General features: G+C 50.8%; 1 protein-coding gene across 14 annotated transcripts in view; it reads right to left on the reverse strand.

Moving 5' to 3' along the window:
- Positions 1-20503, reverse strand: part of cacna1g (calcium channel, voltage-dependent, T type, alpha 1G subunit) — a 294162-nt gene that overhangs the window by 110720 nt on the left and 162939 nt on the right. For all 14 annotated transcript variants that reach the window (XM_071409870.1, XM_071409877.1, XM_071409866.1 and 11 more), the window contains exons 8-10: positions 16281-16373; positions 14548-15448; positions 13960-14336 (exon numbers count right to left, since the gene is read on the reverse strand). In XM_071409870.1, the coding sequence (XP_071265971.1) occupies positions 13960-14336; positions 14548-15448; positions 16281-16373 (1371 nt within the window). The remainder of the gene's footprint in view (positions 1-13959; positions 14337-14547; positions 15449-16280; positions 16374-20503) is intronic.

The raw sequence follows: 20503 nt of genomic DNA on the forward strand, positions 1-20503 counted from the left end.
ACTGGAACCGCATATCGGAGACAAACTTCAGTGCTTCGGGATAATGCAGCGCACGAAGCCAGGTGAGAGGGACTACAGCTGGTAAGGGCAGGCGGAGGAAAATACTGACAATCGAAGGTAACAGACCGAAAATATTGAGAAAAAACAATCTCTCACGTGAATGCAGAGTTCTAAGTGAATTATGTGATGTCACAAATACGTCCAGAAACGTCCCAGAGACTCCGAATGTGCTTGTTTGTAAATCAAGGTCACTGATAAACAAAGTGGATGAATTTGAACTGCTTCTTCAATCAGTAAATGCAGACATTGGATGTGTTACTGAAACATGGGCCCATGAAAATATCCCAGAGGAATTATCAGCTTTTCATAAATGACAAGTCCAGAGAGGGGATGAGAGGAGGGGCCGTGGCTATGTATGTGAACCACAGTATGCAGGCAAAGTGAAGAAGTGACCTAGAGAAAGAGGAATTTAAGTCTATGTGGTTTCACCTCCTACTGGCAGGGGACTGTTCCTGCTGCCTGGAAGATTGCCAATGTGTGTCCCCATACCTAAAGTGTCAAACCCATGTACAACGAGTGACTGGAGGCCCATCTCTCTAACTTCATGCCTTGGAAAAAACCAGGAGAGCTTCATCAACAAAAAACTCATGCCAACAGTTCTATCTGAGTGCACGAATCAGTATGCCTACCTCCCAAAGTCCAGCACTACTACCACCCTTGTGAAGGCTACACACTCCTGGCTGACAGTTACAGACTCCAAAAAACTAACAATGGTGAGGGTGTTACTTGCTGATATGTCCAAAGCCTTTGATCGAGTAGATCACGCAAAGCTCCTGCAACATCTGTCTGACATTGAACTGTGTCCAAGGTTACTAGCCTTGCTCCACAGCTACACCACAGGTAGAAGGCAGAGGGTGATGGTTACTAGCCTGGCTCCACAGCTACACCACAGGTAGAAGACAGAGGGTGATGGTTACTAGCCTTGCTCCACAGTTACACCACAGGTAGAAGGCAGAGGGTGATGGTTACTAGCCTGGCTCTACAGCTCCACCACAGGTAGAAAGCAGAGGGTGATGGTTACTAGCCTGGCTCCACAGCTACACCACAGGTAGAAGGCAGAGGGTGATGGTTACTAGCCTGGCTCTACAGCTCCACCACAGGTAGAAAGCAGAGGGTGATGGTTACTAGCCTGGCTCTACAGCTACACCACAGGTAGAAGACAGAGGGTGATGGTTACTAGCCTGGCTCCACAGCTACACCACAGGTAAAAGGCAGAGGGTGATGGTTACTAGCCTGGCTCCACAGCTACACCACAGGTAGAAGGCAGAGGGTGATGGTTACTAGCCTGGCTCCACAGCTACACCACAAGTAGAAGACAGAGGGTGATGGTTACTAGCCTTGCTCCACAGCTACACCACAGGTAGAAGACAGAGGGTGATTGTTACTAGCCTGGCTCCACAGCTACACCACAGGAAGAAGGCAGAGGGTGATGGTTACTAGCCTGGCTCTACAGCTACACCACAGGTAGAAGGCAGATGGGTGATGGTTACTAGTCTGGCTCTACAGTTACACCACAGGTAGAAGACAGAGGGTGATGGTTACTAGCCTGGCTCCACAGCTACACCACAGGTAGAAGACAGAGGGTGATGGTTACTAGCCTGGCTCTACAGCTACACCACAGGTAGAAGACAGAGGGTGATGGTTACTAGCCTGGCTCCACAGCTACACCACAGGTAGAAGACAGAGGGCGATGGTTACTAGCCTGGCTCTACAGCTACACCACAGGTAGAAGACAGGGGGTGATGGTTACTAGCCTGGCTCCACAGCTACACCACAGGTAGAAGACAGAGGGTGATGGTTACTAGCCTGGCTCCACAGCTACACCACAGGTAGAAGACAGAGGGTGATGGTTACTAGCCTGGCTCCACAGCTACACCACAGGTAGAAGGCAGAGGGTGATGGTTACTAGCCTGGCTCCACAGCTACACCACAGGTAGAAGGCAGAGGGTGATGGTTACTAGCCTGGCTCCACAGCTACACCACAGGAAGAAGACAGAGGCTGATGGTTACTAGCCTGGCTCCACAGCTACACCACAGGTAGAAGACAGAGGCTGATGGTTACTAGCCTGGCTCCACAGCTACACCACAGGAAGAAGACAGAGGGTGATGGTTACTAGCCTGGCTCCACAGCTACACCACAGGTAGAAGACAGAGGGTGATGGTTACTAGCCTGGCTCCACAGCTACACCACAGGAAGAAGACAGAGGGTGATGGTTACTAGCCTGGCTCAGCAGCTACACCACAGGTAGAAGACAGAGGGTGATGGTTACGAGCCTGGCTCTACAGCTCCACCACAGGTAGAAGACAGAGGGTGATGGTTACTAGCCTGGCTCAGCAGCTACACCACAGGTAGAAGACAGAGGGTGATGGTTACTAGCCTGGCTCAGCAGCTACACCACAGGTAGAAGACAGAGGGTGATGGTTACTAGCCTGGCTCCACAGCTACACCACAGGAAGAAGACAGAGGGTGATGGTTACTAGCCTGGCTCAGCAGCTACACCACAGGTAGAAGACAGAGGGTGGTGGTTACTAGCCTGGCTCCACAGCTACACCACAGGTAGAAGGCAGAGGGTGATGGTTACTAGCCTGGCTCCACAGCTACACCACAGGTAGAAGACAGAGGGTGATGGTTACTAGCCTGGCTCCACCACATGAGGAAGACAGAGGGTGGTGGTTACTAGCCTGGCTCTACAGCTACACCTCAGGAAGAAGACAGAAGGTGATGGTTACTAGCCTGGCTCCACAGCTACACCACAGGTAGAAGACAGAGGGTGATGGTTACTAGCCTGGCTCCACAGCTACACCACAGGTAGAAGACAGAGGCTGATGGTTACTAGCCTGGCTCCACAGCTACACCACAGGTAGAAGACAGAGGGTGATGGTTACTAGCCTGGCTCCACAGCTACACCACAGGTAGAAGACAGAGGCTGATGGTTACTAGCCTGGCTCCACAGCTACACCACAGGAAGAAGGCAGAGGGTGGTGGTTACTAGCCTGGCTCCACAGCTACACCACAGGTAGAAGGCAGAGGGTGATGGTTACTAGCCTGGCTCCACAGCTACACCACAGGAAGAAGGCAGAGGGTGATGGTTACTAGCCTGGCTCAGCAGCTACACCACAGGAAGAAGACAGAGGGTGGTGGTTACTAGCCTGGCTCCACAGCTACACCACAGGTAGAAGACAGAGGGTGATGGTTACTAGCCTGGCTCAGCAGCTACACCACAGGTAGAAGACAGAGGGTGATGGTTACTAGCCTGGCTCCACAGCTATACCACAGGAAGAAGACAGAGGGTGATGGTTACTAGCCTGGCTCAGCAGCTACACCACAGGAAGAAGTCAGAGGGTGATGGTTACTAGCCTGGCTCTACAGCTACACCACAGGTAGAAGACAGAGGGTGATGGTTACTAGCCTGGCTCCACAGCTACACCACAGGTAGAAGACAGAGGGTGATGGTTACTAGCCTGGCTCCACAGCTACACCACAGGTAGAAGGCAGAGGGTGATGGTTACTAGCCTGGCTCCACAGCTACACCACAGGTAGAAGGCAGAGGGTGATGGTTACTAGCCTGGCTCCACAGCTACACCACAGGAAGAAGACAGAGGCTGATGGTTACTAGCCTGGCTCCACAGCTACACCACAGGTAGAAGACAGAGGGTGATGGTTACTAGCCTGGCTCCACAGCTACACCACAGGAAGAAGACAGAGGGTGATGGTTACTAGCCTGGCTCCACAGCTACACCACAGGTAGAAGACAGAGGGTGATGGCTACTAGCCTGGCTCCACAGCTACACCACAGGAAGAAGACAGAGGGTGATGGTTACTAGCCTAGCTCCACAGCTACACCACAGGTAGAAGACAGAGGGTGATGGTTACTAGCCTGGCTCTACAGCTCCACCACAGGTAGAATACAGAGGGTGGTGGTTACTAGCCTGGCTCCACAGCTACACCACAGGTAGAAGGCAGAGGGTGATGGTTACTAGCCTGGCTCCACAGCTACACCACAGGTAGAAGACAGAGGGTGATGGTTACTAGCCTGGCTCTACAGCTACACCACAGGTAGAAGACAGAGGGTGATGGTTACTAGCCTGGCTCCACAGCTACACCACAGGTAGAAGACAGAGGGCGATGGTTACTAGCCTGGCTCTACAGCTACACCACAGGTAGAAGACAGGGGGCGATGGTTACTAGCCTGGCTCTACAGCTACACCACAGGTAGAAGACAGAGGGTGATGGTTACTAGCCTGGCTCCACAGCTACACCACAGGTAGAAGACAGAGGGTGATGGTTACTAGCCTGGCTCCACAGCTACACCACAGGTAGAAGGCAGAGGGTGATGGTTACTAGCCTGGCTCCACAGCTACACCACAGGTAGAAGGCAGAGGGTGATGGTTACTAGCCTGGCTCCACAGCTACACCACAGGAAGAAGACAGAGGCTGATGGTTACTAGCCTGGCTCCACAGCTACACCACAGGTAGAAGACAGAGGCTGATGGTTACTAGCCTGGCTCCACAGCTACACCACAGGAAGAAGACAGAGGGTGATGGTTACTAGCCTGGCTCCACAGCTACACCACAGGTAGAAGACAGAGGGTGATGGTTACTAGCCTGGCTCCACAGCTACACCACAGGAAGAAGACAGAGGGTGATGGTTACTAGCCTGGCTCAGCAGCTACACCACAGGTAGAAGACAGAGGGTGATGGTTACGAGCCTGGCTCTACAGCTCCACCACAGGTAGAAGACAGAGGGTGATGGTTACTAGCCTGGCTCAGCAGCTACACCACAGGTAGAAGACAGAGGGTGATGGTTACTAGCCTGGCTCAGCAGCTACACCACAGGTAGAAGACAGAGGGTGATGGTTACTAGCCTGTCTCCACAGCTACACCACAGGAAGAAGACAGAGGGTGATGGTTACTAGCCTGGCTCAGCAGCTACACCACAGGTAAAAGACAGAGGGTGGTGGTTACTAGCCTGGCTCCACAGCTACACCACGGGTAGAAGGCAGAGGGTGATGGTTACTAGCCTGGCTCCACAGCTACACCACAGGTAGAAGACAGAGGGTGATGGTTACTAGCCTGGCTCCACCACATGAGGAAGACAGAGGGTGGTGGTTACTAGCCTGGCTCTACAGCTACACCTCAGGAAGAAGACAGAAGGTGATGGTTACTAGCCTGGCTCCACAGCTACACCACAGGTAGAAGACAGAGGGTGATGGTTACTAGCCTGGCTCCACAGCTACACCACAGGTAGAAGACAGAGGCTGATGGTTACTAGCCTGGCTCCACAGCTACACCACAGGTAGAAGACAGAGGGTGATGGTTACTAGCCTGGCTCCACAGCTACACCACAGGTAGAAGACAGAGGCTGATGGTTACTAGCCTGGCTCCACAGCTACACCACAGGAAGAAGGCAGAGGGTGGTGGTTACTAGCCTGGCTCCACAGCTACACCACAGGTAGAAGGCAGAGGGTGATGGTTACTAGCCTGGCTCCACAGCTACACCACAGGAAGAAGGCAGAGGGTGATGGTTACTAGCCTGGCTCAGCAGCTACACCACAGGAAGAAGACAGAGGGTGGTGGTTACTAGCCTGGCTCCACAGCTACACCACAGGTAGAAGACAGAGGGTGATGGTTACTAGCCTGGCTCAGCAGCTACACCACAGGTAGAAGACAGAGGGTGATGGTTACTAGCCTGGCTCCACAGCTATACCACAGGAAGAAGACAGAGGGTGATGGTTACTAGCCTGGCTCAGCAGCTACACCACAGGAAGAAGTCAGAGGGTGATGGTTACTAGCCTGGCTCTACAGCTACACCACAGGTAGAAGACAGAGGGTGATGGTTACTAGCCTGGCTCTACAGCTACACCACAGGTAGAAGACAGAGGGTGATGGTTACTAGCCTGGCTCCACAGCTACACCACAGGTAGAAGGCAGAGGGTGATGGTTACTAGCCTGGCTCCACAGCTACACCACAGGTAGAAGGCAGAGGGTGATGGTTACTAGCCTGGCTCCACAGCTACACCACAGGAAGAAGACAGAGGCTGATGGTTACTAGCCTGGCTCCACAGCTACACCACAGGTAGAAGACAGAGGGTGATGGTTACTAGCCTGGCTCCACAGCTACACCACAGGAAGAAGACAGAGGGTGATGGTTACTAGCCTGGCTCCACAGCTACACCACAGGTAGAAGACAGAGGGTGATGGCTACTAGCCTGGCTCCACAGCTACACCACAGGAAGAAGACAGAGGGTGATGGTTACTAGCCTAGCTCCACAGCTACACCACAGGTAGAAGACAGAGGGTGATGGTTACTAGCCTGGCTCTACAGCTCCACCACAGGTAGAATACAGAGGGTGGTGGTTACTAGCCTGGCTCCACAGCTACACCACAGGTAGAAGGCAGAGGGTGATGGTTACTAGCCTGGCTCCACAGCTACACCACCGGTAGAAGACAGAGGGTGATGGTTACTAGCCTGGCTCCACCACAGGAGGAAGACAGAGGGTGGTGGTTACTAGCCTGGCTCTACAGCTACACCACAGGAAGAAGACAGAGGGTGATGGTTACTAGCCTGGCTCCACAGCTACACCACAGGTAGAAGACAGAGGGTGATGGTTACTAGCCTGGCTCCACAGCTAGACCACATGTAGAAGACAGAGGCTGATGGTTACTAGCCTGGCTCCACAGCTACACCACAGGTAGAAGACAGAGGGTGATGGTTACTAGCCTGGCTCCACAGCTACACCACAGGTAGAAGACAGAGGCTGATGGTTACTAGCCTGGCTCCACAGCTACACCACAGGAAGAAGGCAGAGGGTGGTGGTTACTAGCCTGGCTCCACAGCTACACCACAGGTAGAAGGCAGAGGGTGATGGTTACTAGCCTGGCTCCACAGCTACACCACAGGAAGAAGGTAGAGGGTGATGGTTACTAGCCTGGCTCAGCAGCTACACCACAGGAAGAAGACAGAGGGTGGTGGTTACTAGCCTGGCTCCACAGCTACACCACAGGTAGAAGACAGAGGATGATGGTTACTAGCCTGGCTCAGCAGCTACACCACAGGTAGAAGACAGAGGGTGATGGTTATTAGCCTGGCTCCACAGCTATACCACAGGAAGAAGACAGAGGGTGATGGTTACTAGCCTGGCTCAGCAGCTACACCACAGGAAGAAGGCAAAGGGTGATGGTTACTAGCCTGGCTCAGCAGCTACACCACAGGTAGAAGGCAGAGGGTGATGGTTACTAGCCTGGCTCCACAGCTACACCACAGGTAGAAAGCAGAGGGTGATGGTTACTAGCCTGGCTCAGCAGCTACACCACAGGAAGAAGGCAAAGGGTGATGGTTACTAGCCTGGCTCAGCAGCTACACCACAGGAAGAAGGCAGAGGGTGATGGTTACTAGCCTGGCTCCACAGCTACACCACAGGAAGAAGGCAGAGGGTGATGGTTACTAGCCTGGCTCCACAGCTACACCACAGGAAGAAGGCAGAGGGTGATGGTTACTAGCCTGGCTCCACAGCTACACCACAGGTAGAAGACAGAGGGTGATGGTTACTAGCCTGGCTCCACAGCTACACCAGAGGTAGAAGGCAGAGGGTGATGGTTACTAGCCTGGCTCCACAGCTACACCACAGGTAGAAGGCAGAGGGTGATGGTTACTAGCCTGGCTCCACAGCTACACCACAGGTAGAAGACAGAGGGTGATGGTTACTAGCCTGGCTCCACCACAGGAGGAAGACAGAGGGTGGTGGTTACTAGCCTGGCTCTACAGCTACACCACAGGAAGAAGACAGAGGGTGATGGTTACTAGCCTGGCTCCACAGCTACACCACAGGTAGAAGACAGAGGGTGATGGTTACTAGCCTGGCTCCACAGCTACACCACAGGTAGAAGACAGAGGCTGATGGTTACTAGCCTGGCTCCACAGCTACACCACAGGTAGAAGACAGAGGGTGATGGTTACTAGCCTGGCTCCACAGCTACACCACAGGTAGAAGACAGAGGCTGATGGTTACTAGCCTGGCTCCACAGCTACACCACAGGAAGAAGGCAGAGGGTGGTGGTTACTAGCCTGGCTCCACAGCTACACCACAGGTAGAAGGCAGAGGGTGATGGTTACTAGCCTGGCTCCACAGCTACACCACAGGAAGAAGGCAGAGGGTGATGGTTACTAGCCTGGCTCAGCAGCTACACCACAGGAAGAAGACAGAGGGTGGTGGTTACTAGCCTGGCTCCACAGCTACACCACAGGTAGAAGGCAGATGGGTGATGGTTACGAGCCTGGCTCTACAGCTCCACCACAGGTAGAAGACAGAGGGTGATGGTTACTAGCCTGGCTCCACAGCTCCACCACAGGAAGAAGGCAGAGGGTGATGGTTACTAGCCTGGCTCTACAGCTACACCACAGGAAGTAGGCAGAGGGTGATGGTTACTAGCCTGGCTCCACAGCTACACCACAGGTAGAAGGCAGAGGGTGATGGTTACTAGCCTGGCTCCACAGCTACACCACAGGTAGAAGGCAGAGGGTGATGGTTACTAGCCTGGCTCCACAGCTACACCACAGGAAGAAGGCAGAGGGTGATGGTTACTAGCCTGGCTCAGCAGCTACACCACAGGAAGAAGACAGAGGGTGGTGGTTACTAGCCTGGCTCCACAGCTACACCACAGGTAGAAGGCAGATGGGTGATGGTTACTAGCCTGGCTCCACAGCTACACCACAGGTAGAAGACAGAGGGTGATGGTTACTAGCCTGGCTCCACAGCTACACCACAGGTAGAAGGCAGAGGGTGATGGTTACTAGCCTGGCTCCACAGCTACACCACAGGTAGAAGACAGAGGGTGATGGTTACTAGCCTGGCTCCACAGCTACACCACAGGTAGAAGGCAGAGGGTGATGGTTACGAGCCTGGCTCTACAGCTACACCACAGGAAGAAGGCAGAGGGTGATGGTTACTAGCCTGGCTCCACAGCTCCACCACAGGAAGAAGGCAGAGGGTGATGGTTACTAGCCTGGCTCCACAGCTACACCACAGGAAGAAGACAGAGGGTGATGGTTACTAGCCTGGCTCCACAGCTACACCACAGGTAGAAGACAGAGGGTGATGGTTACTAGCCTGGCTCCACAGCTACACCACAGGAAGAAGACAGAGGGTGATGGTTACTAGCCTGGCTCTACAGCTCCACCACAGGTAGAAGGCAGAGGGTGATGGTTACTAGCCTGGCTCCACAGCTACACCACAGATAGAAGACAGTGGGTGATGGTTACTAGCCTGGCTCCACAGCTACACCACAGGAAGAAGGCAGAGGGTGATGGCAAATGGCACTTTAGCCCTTGGTCAGAGGTCACCTCTGGTGTGCCACAAGGGGGCGTCGTCTCACCATATCTGTTTCATATCTGTCCACCTGAAAAGTTGTCTTCAGTAACACACTGGACACTAGGTATGCAGACGATGCAGGACTGTCCCGAGCCATACCATTAACCAGCATCAAAGAGGACACTTCCATGGGCTTAGAGGCAAAGCAGCTGGAAGAGTGGGCCACATCCAACAACATGCTCCTGAATGGGAAAAAGTCTACAAATTGGGATATGTCTTTCTAGAGACCATCCACAACCTGCACCACTAATCCTAGGAGGACAGGAAGTACCAGTGGTAACAACAACTAAGTATCTTGGTTTTCATCTAGACTCTAACCTCAGTGGTGACACACATGTGGAGCACTCAGTGAGGAAGGCCTCAAAATGCCTGACTGTTCTTGCCAGAAATGGCCTACCCACTGAAGATCTGGTCACAGTCTATACTACACTGTTTAGACCTTGTCTGGAGTACGGTGGAGTGCTGTTAGTTGGATGCAGTAAAAAGCAGCAGGCCCAACTAGACAGGGTGCAGAGGAGGGCCTTGAGGATCATCTCCAGAGGTGGAGTCCAACCAGAGCAGGCTGCATGCAGTGCATCTGGTGAAGGACATGCACACTCTTGACCACTGAATGACCTGCTCTCCGTCCAAAAAGAGGTAACTGCACCACCAGGCTCCTGAGAAACAGCCACAAACTGTCCTGTATAACTGCCCGTACGAACCGGCTGCGAAACGCCACTCTATACCCACTGCTATCAGACTGTACAGTCGTGGCCAAACATTTTGAGAATGACACAAATATTAATTTGTTACAAGCATTTCATAAGTGTCAACGGCTTTTATTGACAATTACATGAAGTTGATGCAAGAGTCAATATTTGCAGTGTTGACCCTTCTTTTTCAAGACCTCTGCAATCCGCCCTGGCATGCTGTCAATTAACTTCTGGGCCACATCCTGACTGATGGCAGCCCATTCTTGCATAATCAATTCTTGAAGTTTGTCAAAATTTGTGGGTTTTTGTTCATCTCTTGAGGATTGACCACAAATTCTCAATGGGATTAAGGTCTGGGGAGTTTCCTGGCCATGGACCCAAAATATTGATGTTTTGTTTCCCGAGCCACTTAGTTATCACTTTGCCTTATGGCAAGGTGCTCCATCATGTTGGAAAAGGCATTGTTCGTCACCAAACTGTTCCTGGATGGTTGGGACAAGTTTCTCTCGGAGGATGTGTTGGTACCATTCTATATTCATGGCTGTGTTCTTAGGCAAAATTGTGAGTGAGCCCACTCCCTTGGCTGAGAAGCAACCCCACACATGAATGGTCTCAGGATGCTTTACTGTTGGCATGACACAGGACTGATGGTAGCGCTCACCTTGTCTTCTCCGGACAAGCTATTTTACGGATGCCCCAACCAATCGGAAAGAGGATTCATCAGAGAAAATGACTTTACCCCAGTCCTCAGCAGTCCAATCCCTGTACCTTTTGCAGAATATCAGTCTGTCCCTGATGTTTTTCCTGGAGAGAAGTTGCTTCTTTGCTGCCCTTCTTGACACCAGGCCATCCTCCAAAAGTCTTTGCCTCACTGTGCGTGCAGATGCACTCACACCTGCCTGCTGCCATTCCTGAGCAAGCTCTGTACTGGTGGTGCCCCAATCCCGCAGCTGAATCAACTTTAGGGGACGGTCCTGGCGCTTGCTAGACTTTCTTGGGCGCCCTGAAGCCTTCTTCACAACAATTGAACCGCTCTCCTTGAAGTTCTTAATGATCCGATAAATGGTTGATTTAGGTGCAATCTTACAGGCAGCAATATCGTTACATGTGAAGCCCTTTTTGTGCAAACAATGATGACGGCACGTATTTCCTTGCAGGTAACCATGATTGACAGAGGAAGAACAATGATTCCAAGCACCACCCTCCTTTTGAAGCTTCCAGTCTGTTATTCAAACTCAATCAGCATGACAGAGTGATCTCCAGCCTTGTCCTCGTCAACACTCACACCTGTATCATACAAACTGAGGCAGCAGACCTTGTGAAAATTTATATTTGTGTCATTCTCAAAACGTTTGGCCACGACTGTATAATAACTCTAGAGCTTAAATGGTTCTCCCAAAAATATCAAAAATTCTAATCACATTTTAATATTTCCATTTCCATCATGAAAAATGTCCTGGAATGTTTTCAATTGTTCTGTATTCTATTTATGTCACGTATTATGTATTTTAAATGAGTGTTTTGCAATTATTAGTCATGTAAATTCTGCATTTCTTCAGTTTCATCTGTGAGCAAGAATAAATAAACTCAAACAAGCTCAAACAAACTATTCCACTGCTGCTAAAGGCCACTGCTCTTCTGAGAACATTTCTACTTCAATAACAAATGCTGTTGAGTGTGGACTCTTTAGTTGAAATATGACAATGCCTAACAAACTTAGATTTTTGAGTGAACTGTAACTATAAGGTGGACTCTTAAGGGCAGACAGGTCACTCAAGATCCAAGGAGATATTCAACGTTTGTCTAGATCCCCAGGACATTGGGAGATGCCTTAAAAACAAGCCACTAGGGGCAACGGTGAGCACTATTACCATCAGGTTGAGGGCTTGTGGACAGAGATGGCGGATGGGCGTATGTGGCAGATGTGTTCAACCCCAGTGCTAGGCACTAGTTGTTTTTTTTAAGCCTATCCCAAACCTTAACCCTTACATTTAACCATTCGGAATGAATGCCTAAACTTAACTTAAATTTGATGTTTATCCCCCTTGGACAAACGTTCAATATTGAGATTTTGTTACTTGAGCCAGTGTTTCCTAACTCCAGTCCTCGAGTACCCCCAACAGTACACTTTTTGTTGTAGCCCCAGACAAGCACACCTAATTCAACTTGTCAACTAATCATCAAGCCCTCAATGAGTCGAACCAGGTGCGTTTGTCAGGGGCTCCAACATAAATGTGTACTGTTGGGGGTACTGGAGGACTGGAGTAGGCTTAAGGGGTGAAACACTGGCTTAAGGGGTGAAAGCACACTCCGGTGGATCTGGTGTGGTGTGCTTAGCGTCTAACGGGTCTAGGGAGATCCAGAGTGTGTGTTTAAAGGGGATTTCTACAGGATAAAACACTCTCTGTGATCTATTATAGATAGATGTAGAGGCGAGGGAAGCTGACAGCACCATGTTTAAGCCCCAGACACACACACACACACACACACACACACACACACACACACACACACACACACACACACACACAGAAACACACACACAGAGACACACACACACACACACACACACACACACACACACACACACACACACACACACACACACACACACACACACACACACACACACACAGAGAGAGACACACACACACACACAGAGAGAGACACACACACACACACACACAGAGAGACACACACACACACACAGAGACACACACACACACGCACACACACACACACACACAGAGACACACACACACACAGAGACACACACAGAGACACACACACACACAGATACACACACAGAGACACACACACACACACACACACACACACACACACACACACACACACACACACACACACACACACACACACACACACACACACACACACACACATAGAGACACACACACACACACACATAGAGACACACACAGAGACACACACAGAGACACACACACAGAGACACACACACACACACACACACAGAGACACACACACACACATAATGTATAAATGCCAAGATACAAACACACACATGCACACGCAATCACGTCATCAAGAATGTGTTTCAACCTATCCACTAATACAAACCTGCTTTAACACCACACGCATATACTCTGTGTGAAATACAGTTACAAATACCGTGTGTGTGTGTGTGTGTGTGTGTGTGTGTGTGTGTGTGTGTGTGTGTGTGTGTGTGTGTGTGTGTGTGTGTGTGTGTGTGTGTGTGTGTGTGTGTGTGTGTGTGTGTGTGTGTGTGTGTGTGTGTGTGTGTGTGTGCGCGTGTGTGTGTCAGCCGGGCGGGAGACCCGGTGGCGTGCTCCCTTCAGGCTATGGCTTGCACACGAGGCATGTGAGAGAGCGAATGAGAGAGAGAGAGGGAAGGAGAAAGAGAGAGAAAGACAGGGAGAGACAAAGAGAGAGTGAGCGAGAGAAAGGGAGAGATAGAGAGAGCAATCTCTTTCAGATGTTTGGGGTCATTCCTCACCCTTCACACACACACACACACACACGCTCTCCTACACTTTCACATGGTCACAATTACGCTCCTGTAAACAAAGCAGTCCGGAGTTGCATGAAACGCTCAGAGGATTGGGAAGAATGGGAATTCCTCTCCGGCCTCAGGGAATGAAGTTGAGTAAAGGCTAGGAGCGGTTCAATGCACACAGCTACACACAGTCTTAACCACTGCACTCATAGGGAATAGTCTTCAGACTGCAGTTTGGCTTCTCCAATCCCAACTTTCCCCTGTCCTAGCAACACCTACACACACACAGACACATGAATACAATCCTCCTGAGGATGTACCAAGGAAAACACACACACTCACCTGTTCGTGGTATTCGATCCCCATACTCAGTGTATTAATCAGAATGGCGATCATGATCCCTCTTCCAAAGTACTTGCTGTCGACTATCTTCCTAAAGGTGTCACACACCAGCCTCCAGGCCCGGACCACTCGCCCTGCTGTGGTACCCAGCTTTCGCTGCCCCTTCCTGGGCTGACGGTCCCTGCGGTCCCTGTGGTGGAGGTCCTGGGTGAACTCGTAGATGCCCTCGCTGTCTGAGTCCCCGGGGTTGTCGTTTCCGTCCGTGCCCTCTGACTCTCCTGCTAGGGCCTTGGCACAGTATGGGCATGACTCAGGGTCAAAGGGGAACGAGGGTTCCAGGGTTCCGACGACACTCAGGTCACGGCTGGATAGCTGGGCTGGAGGGAGGGATGGAGAAGACGATAGGAAGAAAAAACAGATATACAATAGCATCTTTGTTGATATTGTACATTTTCAAACATGTACCTCAGAAAAATAAATGTTCCCTTTTTCTCCCTATTTTCATCACAGTCACATCATGACTTTAATTCAAACAAGACAGAAACACCATATCCCTCTCACATGGTTTGCGTGTGTTTTATGGTGTACCTGGCGTGGGTGTGTGTGTGTCCACCAGACTCTGTGGTCCCCTCTCCAAGGTTAGTGGTGGTATATTGAGGTTGAGGTTTATATTACTGATGGTACTAGCTGTAACACTGCCACTTCTAGACTCCATTAGTGCCCTTGGCTGTAGGGTGGGGTAGTTCTTAGGTCCGGGGGCAGCAAAGGGCACTGAGTTCCTCTTCATAGCCCTGGACATAGGGATGGGTGCCAGGGAGAAGGGGCTAGGGGTAGGGGTGAGGGTAGTGGGGGTGGTGGGCTCCAGGTGGCAGTCTGTGTGGCACATGATGCCCAGCGCGGGATTGGCTGGTGACGCCGGGGTCGCCAAGTTCAGGTCAGAGGTCGATGGAGGAGGACCCAACATGAGCCGTCCAGCGCCACCGTTGTTGCTATGTGAACCCGTCTCCACGTCCGCCCCTCCTCCCCCGACCCCCTCCACCCCCCTGCCCCCTAGTCCCCCCCTCACACTCCCATTCACTAGGTGATAGTGATGATGATGATGGTGATGTTGGTGAACCAAGTGATGAACGGACATAGACCCTTTTCTGGAGACCACAGAACCCTGTCTGGAAGCCTTCCTCCTCCTTCTCTGGCTCCCCCTCTCTCGCTCCAGGGCAGGGGGAGAGGCTGCGATGTTCATCCCAGCACGGCGCATCAAGGCCCGACAGACATGGGCCACCTGCCTGCACCCCTTGCGGATGACGTGGACCAGGAGTTTGAGCAGCTCGTCGTAGCAGGAGCCCGGCTCGGAGAAGGAGGCCAGGGTACTAGCGTTGGACAGGAAACGGATGCGCTGTTCCTTCATCAGCTGGCTCTCCCTCTGCTTGGTCTCACTGAACTGGGTGGCGATGACGACCAGACACAGGTTGATCATGAAGAAAGAGCCAATCTGGAGAGGGGCAACCAGAAACATACACAGAGTTAGGAGAGGGACAACTACAAACACACACAGAGTTATTCTCTAGAAAGAGTTGTGCACACCTTTCTACCGTGTTATTATCTGCACTGTTTGGCTTTCAATTACATGTTTTCTGTGCAAGTAAATAAACTAAACTAAACTAGAAAGAGTCAATCTGGAGAGGGACAACCAGAGACGCACACCGAGTTAGGATAGGGACAACCAGATACACACAGAGTTAGAACTAGCCAACCTGGAGAGGGACATCAAGAAACACACACAGACTCTATACCCACACACTTTAGGGAGTTTTTCACCTACATATCCACTGTGAGTTTAACATACAAATAACAGACAGTCCCCCAGGTTAGCTAGCGGCTAGCCTTCCAGCCTCTGAGAAGCAGCTCCCCCAGCTCTGTGAACGTGTGCTTGAGGAGATAATACTCCTGTACTGTATCACCAGGCTGTGTACTGCTGAAGGGAGTTTCAGACTGAACAGATGTTGAGTGGTGTACTGAGACATGTTGTTTCTGGAAGCAGACTTCTCTTTACATAAGGGCCTGGGAGGGCATTCAGGAGTCAGGAGTTTGCTAAGAGCTTGAATAAGTAGCTATGCCCATGGCATTGAATTCTGCCACACACACACACACACACACACACACACACACACACACACACACACACACACACACACACACACACACACACACACACACACACACACACACACACACACACACACACACACACACACACACACACACACACACACACACACACACACACTATAGATGAATTATAATAATTAACTTTCCCCACTTACGATGATGAGGAGGATGAAGTAGATGAAGTTGTAGAAGGAGTGAGAGTCCATCACAAAGTACATGATGTCCACCCAGCCCTCCAGCGTGATCACCTATCAGCGCGAGAAGGAAGGAGAGAGAGGAAGAGACAGAGAGAGACAGACACACAGAAAGACAGAGATATCACACAAACAAAGACCGTAGGTCAGACATTTTGACTTCAAACCCCTCCCTGGTGCATCATCCACATCACACCAACTACTGAACACTCTCTCTCTCTCTCTCTGTTTGAGTTTCACCTCAATACAACAGAACAGAGCCACTGAGAGTGAGTTAACACTAGATCCGCTAAAGCAGTCATTTTGATTGTTTAGGATTATTTTCTAAGTCATGCCCCCCTCTGTCCTTGACTTTTCCTAAATAAGTCTATATAACACACTGTCGGTGTTAGAATCTTAATATTTCAAACACAACTGGAGTTATAACCAGTTTTACGAGGGCATGTCACTTCCACACGTTGCCACTCCTTCTCCCAACAGTAGGACCTGCTCCACTCCTTCTCCCAACAGTAGGACCTGCTCCACTCCTTCTCCCAACAGTAGGGCCTGCTCCACTCCTTCTCCCAACAGTAGGACCTGCTCCACTCCTTCTCCCAACAGTAGGACCTGCTCCACTCCTTCTCCCAACAGTAGGACCTGCTCCACTCCTTCTCCCAACAGTAGGACATGCTCCACTCCTTCTCCCAACAGTAGGGCCTGCTCCACTCCTTCTCCCAACAGTAGGACCTGCTCCACTCCTTCTCCCAACAGTAGGACCTGCTCCACTCCTTCTCCCAACAGTAGGAGCTGCTCCACTCCTTCTCCCAACAGTAGGACCTGCTCCACTCCTTCTCCCAACAGTAGGAGCTGCTCCACTCCTTCCGACAGTTAAAAGTGCAGTGCCCAGCTGATAATCCCTCTGATAATTCCCTTGAAACTGAATGCAAAAACAGCAGATTCAATCAATTCAATAAAGTATGATGGGGAGAAATGGGAGAATGGGTGAGATGCTGAGTGAGGGGAAGTGAGCGATGCATAATTATGTAATCACCAATTGTGAATGATGAACAGGGTGGGACATTCTACTATATTGATCCATTCTAATTCGAATCTCTAAATGGTATGTATCCTACTGTATATCAGGCCACTGAATCCAAGCAGTCTTATCAGTCTACTCAGGCCTAGTTGGAGTAGGCTACAGAGTGAGAGCGTGTGTAATTGTACATGCGGAACGGCTTTTAATATCTGGGAAAACATCCGGGCAGCAGGTGAGCGAGTGTCGGAGAATGTGGTGATGAGGATTGTGGAACCTTAAATTGGCAAGGGGAGAAATGTCACCATGGACAATTTCCTCACTTCACTGTCATTGGCAGTCAAGTTGCTTGCCAAGAAAACAAGTCTGGCTGGCACCATGATCAAAGTGAGTCGGGAGCTCCTTCCTCTGCGCAAAATAAAGCACCTGCACAACGGTGCTGAAGAATGACAAGACAACAGGGACACAATAAAGAGAGAACGGGAGTGTCAAGGCTGTGGGTAACTGGTAAAAGGAGTCAGGCGCAGGAGAGCTGAGATGCGTGGACAAGGTATTTAATTCAAGAAAACACCAGTATAAACACAATACTGGAAAAATTCCGGTACCACGAAATAAACGGGCGTAAACAACAAAACCCGGCAACAATATACCAGCCGTCAGATACAGCCTTCACAATAAAACAAACACGCACACAAACATGGGGGAAACCAGAGGGTTAAATAATGAACATGTAAATGGGGGAATTGAAACCAGGTGTGTAAAAACAAAGACAAAACTGTCATGTTTTGTCTTTGATCATCATGTCTTGTCCCTGTGCTTCCCTCTGCTGGTCTTATTAGGTTCTTTCCCTCTTTCTATCCCTCTCTCTCCTCCTCCCTCTCTCCCTCTCCCGCTCTCTCTCTCTATCGTTCCGTTCCTGCTCCCAGCTGTTTCTCATTCTCCTAACGACCTCATTTACTCTTTCACACCTGTCCCCTATTTTGCCCTCTGATTAGTCCCTATTTCTCCCTCTGTTTTCCGCTTCTGTCCTTGTCGGATTCTTGTTTGATGTTTGCTGTTCTGTGTCCTTGTTCCGCCCTGTCGTGTTTTTGCCTTCTTCAGATGCTGCGTGTGAGCAGGTGTCTATGTCAGCTACGGCCTGTGCCTTCCTGAAGCGACCTGCAGTCTGTGGTCGCGTCTCCAGTCGTTCCTCTCTACTGACGAGAGGATTTCAGTTTCCTGTTTTGGATTTACCTTTGATAATATCCAGGAGAATCATTGTTTGTTTAAGACTGGAATAAAGACTCTGTTTCTATTACGTCGCTTTTGGGTCCTCATTCACCAGCATAACAGAAGAATCCGACCAAGAATGGACCCAGCGACTACGGATTCTCGCAACACTGCCGTCGAGATCCAGGGAGCAATGCTCGGCAGACACGAGCAGGAATTGTCTGCTGCTCGTCATGCCGTTGAGACCCTGGCCGCTCATGTCTCCGATCTCTCAGGACAGTTTCAGAGTCTTCGTCTCGTGCCACCAGCTACTTCCTGGTCTTCCGAGTCTCCGGAGCCTAGGGTTAATAACCCACCATGTTACTCTGGGCAGCCCACTGAGTGTCGCTCCTTTCTCACCCAGTGTGATATTGTGTTCTCTCTCCAGCCCAACACATACTCAGGAGAGAGAGCTCGGATCGCTTACGTCATATCACTCCTTACTGGTCGGGCTCGGGAGTGGGGCACAGCTATCTGGGAGGCAAGGGCTGAGTGTTCTAACGTTTATCAGAACTTTAAGGAGGAGATGATACGGGTTTTTGATCGTTCAGTTTTTGGGAAGGAGGCTTCCAGGGCCCTGGCTTCCCTATGTCAAGGTGATCGATCCATAACGGATTACTCTATAGAGTTTCGCACTCTTGCTGCATCCAGTGACTGGAACGAGCCGGCGTTGCTCGCTCGTTTTCTGGAGGGACTCCACGCTGAGGTTAAGGATGAGATTCTCTCCCGGGAGGTTCCTTCCAGCGTGGACTCTTTGATTGCACTCGCCATCCGCATAGAACGACGGGTAGATCTTCGTCACCGAGCTCGTGGAAGAGAGCTCGCGTTAACGGTGTTTCCCCTCTCCGCATCTCAACCATCTCCTCCCATCGGCTCAGAGACTGAGCCCATGCAGCTGGGAGGTATTCGCATCTCGACTAAGGAGAGGGAACGGAGAATCACCAACCGCCTTTGCCTCTATTGCGGTTCTGCTGGACATTTTGTCATGTCATGTCCAGTAAAAGGCCAGAGCTCATCAGTAAGCGGAGGGCTACTGGTGAGCGCTACTACTCAGGTCTCTCCATCAAGATCCTGTACTACCTTGTCGGTCCATCTACGCTGGGCCGGTTCGGCTGCTTCCTGCAGTGCCTTGATAGACTCTGGGGCTGAGGGTTGTTTTATGGACGAAGCATGGGCTCGGAAACATGACATTCCTCTCAGACAGTTAGGGAAGCCCACGCCCATGTTCGCCTTAGATGGTAGTCCTCTCCCCAGTATCAGATGTGAGACACTACCTTTAACCCTCACAGTATCTGGTAACCACAGTGAGACCATTTCCTTTTTGATTTTTCGTTCACCTTTTACACCTGTTGTTTTGGGTCATCCCTGGCTAGTATGTCATAATCCTTCTATTAATTGGTCTAGTAATTCTATCCTATCCTGGAACGTTTCTTGTCATGTGAAGTGTTTAATGTCTGCTATCCCTCCTGTTTCTTCTGTCCCCTCTACTCAGGAGGAACCTGGTGATTTGACAGGAGTGCCGGAGGAATATCATGATCTACGCACGGTCTTCAGTCGGTCCAGAGCCAACTCTCTTCCTCCTCACCGGTCGTATGATTGTTGTATTGATCTCCTTCCGGGGACCACTCCCCCTCGGGGTAGACTATACTCTCTGTCGGCTCCCGAACGTAAGGCTCTCGAGGATTATCTGTCTGTTTCTCTCGACGCCGGTACCGTGGTGCCTTCTTCCTCTCCCGCCGGAGCGGGGTTTTTCTTTGTTAAGAAGAAGGACGGTACTCTGCGCCCCTGCGTGGATTATCGAGGGCTGAATGACATAACGGTTAAGAATCGTTATCCGCTTCCCCTTATGTCGTCAGCCTTCGAGATTCTGCAGGGAGCCAGGTTCTTTACTAAGTTGGACCTTCGTAACGCTTACCATCTCGTA

This window comes from Salvelinus alpinus, chromosome 7 (genome assembly GCF_045679555.1).
Source record: "Salvelinus alpinus chromosome 7, SLU_Salpinus.1, whole genome shotgun sequence".
NCBI lineage: Eukaryota > Metazoa > Chordata > Actinopteri > Salmoniformes > Salmonidae > Salvelinus > Salvelinus alpinus.